At 47.8% G+C, this 12767-nt stretch overlaps 1 protein-coding gene across 3 annotated transcripts in view; it reads left to right on the forward strand.

The window, feature by feature from the left end:
• The first annotated feature begins 10743 nt into the window (after positions 1–10743).
• LOC126188248 (uncharacterized) overlaps positions 10744–12767 on the forward strand; it is a 455739-nt gene continuing 453715 nt past the window's right edge. For all 3 annotated transcript variants that reach the window (XM_049929807.1, XM_049929809.1, XM_049929808.1), the window contains exon 1: positions 10744–11030. In XM_049929807.1, coding sequence (XP_049785764.1) covers positions 10841–11030 — 190 coding nt within the window. In that variant the 5' untranslated portion in view covers positions 10744–10840. The remainder of the gene's footprint in view (positions 11031–12767) is intronic.

Consider the following 12767-nt stretch of genomic DNA (forward strand, 5'->3'; position numbering starts at 1 on the left):
CACCTACAATTCATCGATACCGAATGTCAATCTATAAATATCTCCCTGCACATGTCCAAATCTCATCGTATTCCTGTGATTACCATGCTATAAATTCAACAGTGTAATGATGTCACAATCTTTGTTGACAGCACAGTCTCTCTCTCTCTCTCTCTCTCTCTCTCTCTCTCTCTCTCTCTCTCTTTTCCTCTCTCCTCGTTATTTTTGTAGCAACGGAGTTAAACTATGAACTATATAAACTTTGCTAACGTCAGCTGGTAGAGAACTCAATAAGATTTTATTGTGTCTTATCTCCTCCGATATATTGGAAACAAATACCGTCAGCATTTTGACATCGCCCATATGTTGTGATCCCATTAAATATTCACGTATTGGTCCAATGGAACAGGCGGCCAAGGACTGAAGTCGCTTCCCCGTACCTATGTAAAGTTTTGTCACCTGTATTGGAGGAAGACTATATCCCACAGACTACCAATCACAGTAGTATTGTTGTTTCATAAGCAGTTTGATACAGTGTTTTTGCTGTAACACATTGAAGCAGTGTATGACTACAGCTGTGCACATAGCCATACATTTTGTTTTTCCACCATGACTGAGGTCTGTGCCAGGTACTAAACTGACAATAACATGTTTCAGTCCATCGACTCTCGCAGAAGGTGAACATTGCATGGTGTAAACTAAGTTGCTCCTACAACACACATGATGGATGAAATGAAAGACAGAGACAGTAATTTTGCCCACCCGCTAAGATTGCAACAATGTTGGACAATGTAAAGGATCACTTGCGGATATGGAAGCCAGGCATTTACAACATACCATGTGAGTGTGGGATGTCATACATCAGCCAGACCACCAGGACTTTAGACATCAGGTGTAAAGAACACCAGAGGCATACCAGAATGAGACAGGCAACCAAATCAGCCATAGCAGAACACTGTTCAGAGCTCGGTCACTTTATGAACTATAATGACACCAAGGTTGTCACACAAACTCCTAGATATTGGGACAGAGTCATAAAAGAGTCCATCAAGATCAAGATCGTGGAGAATCTCATCAACTGTGACACTGGATACCAGCTTAGCACGGCCTGGGATCCAGCTCTTGAACTTCTGAAAACTCAACGCAAAACAAACCGACATTTCGCAAGAAACAGGAGTGGGGACCGACAAAACAGCCATGAGACAGAGCACTAGACACTACAGATTTGTCCTGACACTCCTGAGATGAAGACCATGACCCTAGAGGACGGCCAAATCGGGCGCGGACGACCAGAGGGAACCATTGGAGCCGCGCCTAGTGGGTGCGGACCAGGGACGTAGCAATCGACATGGCGCAGACCGATTACAGAGAGCCCATCAAGAGAAACCGAGAAAACAGCAAAGAGACAGAACATCAGACATTATAGACTGGTTTTGACAGGCCTCAGATGACGACCGCGGCCCCAGAGGACGGCTGCAGCGGCCACGGATGGTGGTCGGAACACCATCGATCAGAGGGTACCATGGGAGCCGGGCCTGGCGGGCGCGGACTGCGAACGAAACACTCGACGCGGTGCGGACCAGTTACGAAGCACCCAGCAAGAAACAGAAGTGGAGACCAAAGAACAGCCAGAACACAGAGCACCAGACACTACAGATGATGACCGCGACCTCTGACGGCGGCAGAGCCGGGCGCGGAAGGTGGTCGGAACACCAGCGAAGCCCCCAGCAAGAAACAGAAGTGGAGACCAAGGAAACAGCCAGGATACAGAGCACCAGGCACTACAGGTGTCGACCGCGACCCCGGAGAGCACACGCCACTCTGCTGCTCGACTCGCTGCGACTCACTTCGTTACCGTCGCTCGCGTACGCCACTAGCCCAACGCCATGTCCAGACGTAGGAAAGGCGGAAGAGGCAAGATTGCTGCCGCCGTCGAGCTCCTGCTAAAGGCAGTCAGGAGCAACGGTAGCGGCAACAAGAAGAAGAAGTGGAAGCCCGTGCTACAATTACAGTGCTATAAGTGTCAGAAGATGGGACACTCAGCCAGGACCTGCGACAATGTAGTGACTTGTGTGAAGTGCGGGAAACTGCACGATACACACAACTGCGACAAACCAAGAGGTACCGCGGCCACGTGTGTAAATTACAGCGGCGCGCACGCAGCAAATTCGCGCAGCTGTGGTTACCTGAAGTCATGGAAGCGGCAGAAAGGGGTCATCGCACATGAAGAGGTGGCCCAAGAAGAGAAGGTGGATATCCCGCCCTCCTACACAAGCATGGGAAGCGAGCCGCACCACAACAGAGACGACGAGGGTGTGTTCCGTGAAACGTTGCTGAAAGCCAACGAGGACGCCATCGCCGCGCTCAAATCCGCCATGGCGGAGGAGAGGGCGGCGCTGAAGGCGGAACTCGACGAGATGCGTCGCGAGGTGACACAACTGAGGGTACCCCTGTACCTCGCATCTCGCACGACACCTGAAGCGACGCCGACCCCCACAAGTATGGGGGTAGACGCGGAAATGCAGACGACCCTCTCCCTCGCAGATGCGGCAATGCAGGTTGCTAGGGAAGTGGTCACAAAGTCGGGGACACCCGCCGACAACAAGAAGACGGCCCCCTTGGAAACGGCCGCTTCTTCTGCCTCAGCAGACATGCAAACGGCAGAGGATACGCTCATGGAGACCGAGGGAGAAGAAGACGAGCCGTAATTTGAGTGCCTGCCCCTCTCCAACAATAATTGGGTGAGAGAGGTACTTAGGAAGATTGCAGACTCCCTACGCGACGGCAGCTATCGCCACCATGGTAATCCATATCCCTTCACGGTAACCGATATCCCTCCCCTACCCCACAAACCCTATTCCTTCCACTGGGGGTGTGAACCCCTAAACCAGAAGATCAAAGGGAGAGGACTCGTCCGCCGTGCGGATCTGGAGTTGATAAACTGCTATCCGATCTTCACCGACGAAGACTGGAAGTACATGACGGAACAAGCCGTCCTGTACATCAAACAGAACACGCCGCCAGTGGACACATCTCGTCTGAACAAAACCGAGTTTCGACAGCTAGGGAACCATAAGAAGAAGAAGAATAAGAAGCCGCCAGAGACATCTGGTCGATAATTCTTTCTTTTACAGATAACCAGAGGCCCATCCGAAACCAGAGGCAAAACAACCCAACCAGCGAGGAATAGAGGAGGAATAGCTAGTAAACCTTAAACTCCTAAGACTCGGGCCAACGACAAGGCCCGTCATTTTAGCGTCAGCGTCAGACCCCAGAGAGCGGCCGAAGAGGGTGTGGACCGCAGTCAGAACACCAGCGACCAGAGAGGACCATGGGAACCGCGTATAGCGATTGTGGACCGCAGGGGGAACACCCAATGTGGCGCGGACCGACTGGGGAGCGCCCAGCACCTTACAGGCATAAATACTGGACTCGATCCGCCCAAGGATCATTCTCGGGTAGCTTTTGAAGAAGACAGCGAGTTAAGCCATCGAAATATCGCGAGAGAACGACGCAAACATCCGGCATAATTCCCGTTTTCTCAAAATATCAAAAGACAGTGTTTCTTATTGACAAAAATGTGGAAGACATCTTAACATGTGGAAATTGGAAAAGCGTTCCCAAACAGCTATCCAACGGTGATGTCCTCAACAATTAATATCATCTTCCACAGTGACGGGGTAGCTGATGTCCTAATGTTCCGTTTTCAAACAGACTCACAGCACTTATTCCTGAAATTGGTGGTGCATATTGCACCCTGACAGGTGATCGTTGTTTCAATGCCCGAGGTGGTTGTCATCCTGACCTCCAAATCTTTGGAAAGTGCGTCTATCATTTTTATGACTTACAGTGCATAACCACGTGTGGAACAAGAGGGTATTCTGCATGACTTAAATCCATAGAGCACAGATAGTATGCACCATCACACCCAAACAGTGTAAAGACTGAACAAAATAATACTGAACCGTGATTTATTTTCAAATAATATTCTTAAGAATTTATTTTATTTGCTAGCGATTCATAAAGAACATTAACACATTTAACCACACTATGTAAGCATTGAAGTAGTTGCCAGGGAGAAACTGATGAAATCATTCCAAATTCCTTTTAACAAATGGGAATTTTATTCACTTTACCGGCCGGTGTGGCCGAGCAGTTCTAGCCGCTTCAGTCTGGAACCGCGTGACCGCTACGGTCGCAGGTTCGAATCCTGCATCGGGCAAGGACGTGTGTGATGTCCTTAGGTCAGTTAGGTTTAAGTTGTTCTAAGTTCTAGGGGACTGATGACCTCAGATGTTAAGTCCCATAGTGCTCAGAGCCATTTTATTCACTTTAATAGTGCCTAAAAGCATTTTTTAAAGAAACAGATTTAAAATTATAATCAGAAAGCACCCTCTAAATATCAAAGTTACAATTTATTTAGAGGCAGGAAGAAACAAGTTTTGACTGTATGAGTTTTCGGGCAGAGAACCTTGCGGCTCCCTTTTGACATGGCCGTGGTTACGACCGCTCACAACAGCCTCTGAAAGACTACACTGCTGCAACTCTGCAACACACCAGACATCTTTAAACTAAGAGCTTTAACAATTTACACAAGCACACAAACTATGCACCCCCGTAGGAGGGATGGAAATGGTAGAAAACACTAACAATTAAAATATTAACCTTGCCACCCAAGGTGCAACTTTTTTTAACTTCTAAGAAAGTGTTACGGTGAAAGAGTGGCAACTTTATATACTAAAATGATCATTTAAATAAAAGCCCATGAAATGCAATCTTATATAAAATTCTACAAGGTTGGTCAAACAATAGTTAAGATGCTCTACAGTACACAGATACCGCCTCTCAAGATCATAGGCAATAATCTCAAAGTTTCCAAAGATCACAACATATTTCAGGTATTAGACCGTTACACTCCAAGCAATAAATTCGTTAACACACCAAATCCGACAAACATGACAGAGGCAGCTACTAACGTACGGTAGATTGATATGGAGATTACCGAACAACCCGGACCGCAGGTTGCTCTAACCCGCCCCTACTCCACAAAGGAAAAACGGACCACCCAATTTATAAACAACCACCTTCCCGCGGGTGGGCAAACGGAGAAGAATGGTGGGACGACCCCAAAGCAAAACGGCTGGTGACCTCACCAAGAAAACAAGTAGAATTTAACAAGAGTAAATCAAACAACGTATCACCAATCACTTAACTTATAATAAACTGCGATTTCTCGAGAAGACCTGGCGCAGCACCCCAAAATCGCTCTCCCAAACCGTCCGCTGCCAGCCGCTTCAACGGACGCAGGAAGGCGCGCCGATCTCCCGTCTCACGGCGTCGCAGCTAGCATCGACCAGACTGATGTCGTGGGTTGACTTCTGTTGCTCTCGTGTCGACCGCGAGGTCACTACCCCTCGCTATACGCCGCGGCCCACTGGATTCACGTGGCGACCTCACATGGGCCGACGCTCAACACGGGCAAGTCATCTTGTGTCTCAGTGCGCGACCGACCAACTGATCGATCCAACCGCCAATGACCGTTGCCTGAGCGAACTCCAGCAGACTGGCGGCCTAACGCGCGGACTCAGATACAGGAACTAAGCCCCTACCGGGCGACCACTCGCTGAGTTCTTTTACTGGCGGAGTGGAAAGACTCTCATTTTGCCGGCTTTAAAGGTTGATCTGAACGACAGACATTCTATCACTCCGAACGACAGACAGACACTAACTGCCTAACAAATGCGGACAAGGCGACGAGAGACTGACCCAGACTGACCGACTGGCGAGCTCAAAGCGCCCCTTAAATGCATGTGAACAGTCAACCTTTCCCCTTTCCCACCAGAGGGAGACACCAAAGCTGCGATCGCCACAGCGGCGCCACCGTCAGAAACGGAGGGCGACTGCTTCACACTACGCGCTGCAGCGCGCTCTTCAAAACAGCAATTTTTTACCACGGCTCAAATACTAACATTTAACGAATTTTATGTAGAGCCACCTTTGGTACCCAAAACAGCATGAATACTCCTGGGGATTGGTACATGTTTAGATCCTGAATGGTGAGCTTGTACATCATGGATTTTTCCAGAGTGATGACACTCATGCCAGCGAGGCCAAATCAACCATTAGATCCAGCTCCCACAAAAAAGAGATGTGATAAATCAACACAACTAAATTCTGATTACAGACCCTAAAAGCTGATGAAATTGTGAATCGAACGACCGCAATCACGGGTAAATCATATGTATATTAAGCAAGCATATAAACTTAATATGTAAATATCTCCTCGCAAATTAATTATGTGCGAGATACTGAACCACCAATGTGTTGTGGAAAGACATGAATATCAGACAGTCATGTCATGGTAACTAAGTGATTACCACAAATCGCTTTTATTACAAATCACAATGTGGCGTTGGCCGATAAGATAAACTGTTTCCGTTCAAATGTTGTTCGTGTCCCACGCACTCGTGGAAGGAGTTGTTTATCCGCGTGTCCTAATATTGGTACCGAGTGGAGAAGTCGACCCTACAGCTAAAAACGTCCTCGCGTCCTCCACAAAGAAGTAACACCGGTAGGTCAGTGCAGCTTCCCTGTGCGGGAACAGATAACGCGCTCCCTCTTATTCGTTGCACAGTCGTGTCTCCTTCTTTTATAGTGACCTATACGTTCTTTATTAATGTGAACTTCGCCGCAACAGTCTCCGACAGTTAACAACGTTCTCTAACCTCCATAACAGTGGAGTCAGATCTGCAGAATCCAATCTTGCTATTAAATCCATCGCGTCACGAGAATAAGATATCGACCGACGTCAGAGGTAGCGCTACGTACGCATGGAATCGACGCTACGAGGTACCACACCAGCTACATGCTGTCGCTAAGATTTTCTCCCCCTCCCTCCCCCCCCCCCTGCGAGTGTATTTGATATTCTAATAACTTTCTTTGTTTCTTGCGCAACAACCGCACTTAGTTTGTCTGGTGCCATTCCGCGTTCCTTTGTAACATGCTAGGAGTTGGAAAATGATAACTTCCTTCTTCTTCTATACTTTCGCAGTTCAAATATTTTGCCGTGTTTCCACTGATAATCTGGAATTGTGGATTAGTGACCCCCCAAAATGGAAAGGCTGCCTCAGATTTCGTTTGCGGTAAAGAATATAGGCGTGCATGCTACAGCATATGTACCTAATATGCTCCAAAACACAGCGCATAAAAACGGATTTTCCAGTGCACATACCTCGGGCTTTATTGGTGATACAAAGGTAAGGTCAAGTGTTTTGGATGTTCCTTGGGCTAGGGACCATTTGTGTAGCCAATAAAGCGATCGTCTTAGTGTCATTATCCTACGGTATAAGGTCAAAGTATAAATTTACGCATTTCCTCCTGCTTAGGCAAATAGAGCAAATCGATTGGCTGTTTCTGCGTTTGCTGTGGTCTACAGTGGGCTTGATGGGACGTATGGAGGCACAATTGGTTCATGGTCAGTTCCTGGAAAACCCCACAAAAAGAGTATTTTTATTATATTTTGCCGTCACCAGTGGACCAAAACCTAGCTGAGGATTCCAAGACGCCTATGCACAGCAAATGGATGTAATTTTTACGATATATGTTTGAGACCCAGAACTCGAACAACCTTAAAAATTTTCATGATATCTTTATCCGTTTCCAAGATAAAGAGGTTCAAAGTTACCCTACTCCTACAGTTAAAATACCGTATGAGGCGAAATCTAAATAATAAATAACTGCAGAAAATTGCTCACATTTTAATGGTCTCTTCTCTAGACATTTATCTAGAAGATCCACCTCACCGTTTCCAAAAATCTTGTTTTTAGGATACGAAAACCAAGCCGCGTATAACGAAACGGCTACGCACAGAAAATGCCTGTAACTTTTATTCCTAAGCTCCCGATCATGAAGAACCTTGAAATTTTCTTCATATCTTTATCCGTTCCTGAGACACAGGGATTCGAATTCACCCTACTTGTACACATAAAATACGCACGTAAAATCCGAGTGAGGCAAAAATTCAGTTTATAAAGTAACGTAGCACGGAGAAATATGCTGCAGTGTGTCTCCGTTATCACCTGGGAAACCCATGTTGAAGTAAATACAAAATTTTTTAGCACGTTAGGTCCTGTTTGAGGTGTTAAATTAGTTTTACGTATTTTCAATTTCGCATAGGCCGCCACCCTCAGTTATCACATAAGAAAAGTATCTAAAGTTTACAGACCAATATATTTCTTTCCATTTGAATTACGTTCCCTGCTCCTATCGAAGCAAAAAAAGATTTGAATATGTTCCTGTTTATTTAAAAGTCTCTAACTGAAACGTGGAGTACCATTTGCCTCATTCTACCTTCCCCAGCGCCTCTAAAAATTTTCCCAAATATTTTGGCATACGAACATACTCGCGCTTTTTTGTGCTGAGACAGAAGAAGACAATGGCAATGGCTAAGAGATGGAAAATTAACAAATACTGGAAGATAGTAGACAGTGGTTGTGATAAAGAAAGAGTGAAGGAGACACTGACAGTGTGTGTGTGAGAGAGAGAGGGACACGATGGCAGTGGAACATAGTTGACAGTGGCAGAACAGTGCTAGGAAAAGAGTGAAGGAAAGAGTGCCAGAGGGGGGGGGGGGGTAGAAAAAAGAGAGAGAGAAACTGGAAGTGGGTTAGAGGCAGTGATAATGAGGGGCAGAATACATGACAATGACACCGAGGAAGTGAGAGAGATAGTGAGAAGAGACAGCAGCATTAGGAAGGAAGGTTGGTTGGTTGGTTAATTTAGGGGAGGGAACCAAACAGCGAGGTCATCGGTCCCACTGGATTAGGGAAAGATGGGGAAAGAAGTAAGCCGTGCCCTTTCAAAGTAATCATCCCGGCATTTTCCTGAAGCGATTTAGCGAAATCATGAAAAACCTAAATCAGGATGGCCGGACGCGGGTTTAAACCGTCGTCTTCCCGAAGGTGAGTACAGTGTGCTAACTACTGCGCCACCTCGCTCGGTGAAGGGAAGGATGGAATGAATGAGATATTAGCAGCAAGGGAGAGCAAGTGGGGGACGGTGACAGTGAAAGGAGGCTGTAGTAGTAGGACAGAACGAATTGGGCTAGCCGGCCGGAGTGGCCGAGCGGTTCTAGGTGCTTCAGTCTGGAACCGCGCGACCGGTACGGTCGCAGGTTCGAATCCTGCCTCGGGCAAGGACGTGTGTGATGTCCTTAGGTTAGATAGGTTTAAGTAGTTCTCAGTTCTAGGGGACTGATGAAAAAAATGGTTCAAATGGCTCTGAGCACTATGGTCATCAGTCCCATAGAACTTAGAACTACTTAAACCTAACTAACCTAAGGACATCACACACATCCATGTCCGAGGCAGGATTCGAACCTGCGACCGTAGCGGTCACGCGGTTCCAGACTGTAGTGCCTAGAACCGCAGGCCACACCGGCCGGCGGAACTGATGACCTCAGCTGTTAAGTCCCATAGTGCTCAGAGCCATTTGAAGTGCGCTATGGCTGTTACAACGGAGATAATGACAGAGGGACTATGATTTGGGCTGAATGAGAGAGAAACGGCTACAGGGAATCAATGGGTGTGAGCGACTTACAGCGACGGAGTAGTGGGTGTGAGTGAGCTACAATTATGGAAGCTCGTGGGAGTGTGAAGTACGTTGCATGTTAAAAATGCGCAAATCTGTTCAAATAGCAAAATTTTTGGGAAAATTTTTAAATGTGCTGAGGAAGGTAAATGAGGCAGCTGGTACCGAAATTTTCAGTCAGAGTCTTTTAAATAAACAGGAATATATTCTCATTTTTTGTTCTTCGATAAGAGTTTTTCCCGCTGGTATATAATTTATGTTAGGCAACGGCCTTGCCGCAGTGGATACACCGGTTCCCGTGAGATAACCGAAGTTAAGCGCTGTTAGGCGTGGCCGGCACTTGGATGGGTGACCATCCAGCCGTCATGCGCTGTTGCCAATTTTCGGGGTGCACTCAGCCTCGTGATGCCAATTGAGGAGCTACTCACCGAATAGTAGCGGCTCGGGTCAAAGAAAACCATCATAACGACCGGGAGAGCGGTGTGCTGACCACATGCCCCTCCTATCCGCATCCTCAACTGAGGATGACAAGGCGGTTGGATGGTCCCGATGGGCCACTTGTGGCCTGACGATGGAGTGCTTTTTTTATAATTTATGTTAAAATTCTGTTAACTGTTTCTTCTTTGTCCCAGTACATTCGTATAGCAAGTTTAGACACGACCACCTGCAGTATTACGAGAAGTCCAAGGATCTCGCGGCCTTTGTGGTAGGAGAAATTTTCTGGAGATAAGAAATTACTTCTCTGAGAGTAGGGGTGGAAGCCACAGTTGGGGGAAAACTAACACCAAGTGTTAGAAGCTAACAAATGATCTACTTTAATTCTTTGTGAAATGCCAGAGGAGACTGATAGCTTTCTTCCCTAACACTGGCCGCAATTTCTTTACTGGTTTTCCGTTTGGCGAATATGAAGGCCAGTGGTCTTATTTCATTCTCATGCCTGCCAAAGAAGTCTCGGACATTTCCTGTTGTGTGCAGTTTCAAGCAGCATACCTTGTTTTGTAACCTTCCTGAGATGTTTTTATGGAGATACTCTCCCGTGTCCTGTCCACTGCGTGGAACGTGTGGAGTGCGTCAGCGGCCTGGAGCGCGGCGGGCCAGTGGCTAGGGGAGGCGGCGCGCCCCCGCGCGGACGGTCCTAAGCTCGGCGCCGCCGGTGGCGCCCCTGGCTCGGCGGGTGCAGCGCGCCGCCGCCGAGCCGCGCCAGAGCCGCTCTCGAGGGAGGGCTGCGCGCACACAGCAGAGCGGGGCTCAGTGCGAGGAGCAGCCATCAGCCATGGCAGGCGGCAGCGTGCGGCTGCTACTGCTCGCCCTTCTGGCGGCCGCGGCGTTCCCCGGCGCCCGCGCCGCTAAGAAGGCATCCGCGCCCAGCAAGGACGCTGAAGCGGCCGCCGTCATCGAGGAGGTCACGGCCAAGCAGCTTGAGCGCATCCTCAACGAGAAGGACTTTGTGGCAGTGTTCTGGTGTAAGTGCCACCTGCGCCCTGCTCGCTCCTTTTTTCATGTGTCTGTGTGTTACGTGCCTCTCGCCTTTACAGAAGCCTTCCAATACGGTAATGAGACGCCGAACGAGAAGTAGCGGAATACTCTGCGCCGATGTCGATTCCCGTTTACCTAACTGAGGTTACTCCCGTAGATGAGGATCGATACCATCATTTCTTAGTGTTATTCCTCTGATAGACCGATAACTAAAGTACAGTGATGGTGAATAAGCCGCGACCAATGAACCAAATAGAGAGACAAGCCACAGGTCGCTGTAAGTGACTCCAGTGGTGCATGTAGGTACGATCGGGGTCCGCCAGAAGCATCTTCATTTGGTACCCCTCATCGTTTAAGACGTAACTAGCATTAGGTTTTTCAGCAGTCAGTGATAGTTGTCTAGTGAGTGGGAGTAAAACACCATCTTGTGATTTCATTACGTTATTCAGCAATTTACTGCAGTTTGTAGGATGGAGTTAGTGAGAAGTGTATAAGAGAGAGAATTGAAATATGTATTTTCGTACGTTGTTACAAACGACACGTAAACTTCTTACAGTTTCACTATCTACAAGCATTTTCAAACGCCATATTGCGTACTGACCGCTGTTTATCGCCACAAAGGGGTCAACCTTAGCCATCTCCAAGTCTGCTACTACGGCGTTGAGAAGTCATGGGTGATTTTCGTTCCCCATTGCGGATGTTAGTGCATCGCAATGTACAGTGGTCATGGTAATCTACTGGAGCAGTATTCCACAGCGGTAGTAACAACAGAAATTCGAAATACCACACAACGTGTTGTGAATAATTCACGCTAAGCGCTATACGAAAGATATAGATGGCTAAAGTTAAGCTAAACGCAAGACTTCAATCACTTCACAAATAGTTGGCAACTAATATTCGGGAATGTATTTAGAGTACCAAGAAGCAAAAGCGGATCCCAAAGTAGGTTCCTGTTGTAAGATGGATGGATATGATGTAACAGGCAGATTTAGAAAGTATCTTCATTGTTTTACCCGTTTCTGAAAACAGTCGTGAAATCTTTTTTAATCTTCTTTAATCTGAATAGTCCGGTGATTCTGAGCACGTGTCATAAAACGGAAAACATCGCTTTGCCGTAGCGATTTTTGTTGGGTTTCGTATAGGGTGCTGGAAACATTTTGATAAAGTGACAGGGTTCCAGGAGGCGCCACTGGAATCGCTGTACCAGACAGAATCTCGTGTAGCGAGCGCGTCATTCAGCGCCCGTTAGGGAGACGTCATGAAATAGTCTGTGGTGTTGGGTTACAAGGGCGGCACTCGCTTGGAAGCAGCTCAAGAAACTCTCCGCGTGCACTGCCAAAAACTGAGTTTAGACCAGGCCAGACTTTCGTCCCGCAGATTCACAGACTGGAGACGCTGCGCGCCGTCGGAAGCTCGGTGCGAAGTGAATGGCCGCTTGAAAAGTGCAGCGGCAATTTCTAAATATACGGCGGGCAGGTGCGGCGACGCGTTAATTAACAGCGGTGTTGTGCGGAGACGCACGGGCACGGACGTGCGGTAATTCAGCGCCGCCGCCGACCGGGAAGGCAACCGCTCGCAAGCTATATTTATTCCTCGCCTGCGCCTGCGCCGCCCCATCTCGCTAAAAGCGTAGCCGTGGGTCTCGAGTACCGACTGGCATTTCGAACAGTCGCTGCGCTTTCGCCGTTCCTTGCGTCGAGAAACAACCCAAGTCACACCATCCA

This window comes from Schistocerca cancellata, chromosome 5 (assembly GCF_023864275.1).
Source record: "Schistocerca cancellata isolate TAMUIC-IGC-003103 chromosome 5, iqSchCanc2.1, whole genome shotgun sequence".
Taxonomy (NCBI): Eukaryota; Metazoa; Arthropoda; class Insecta; order Orthoptera; family Acrididae; genus Schistocerca; species Schistocerca cancellata.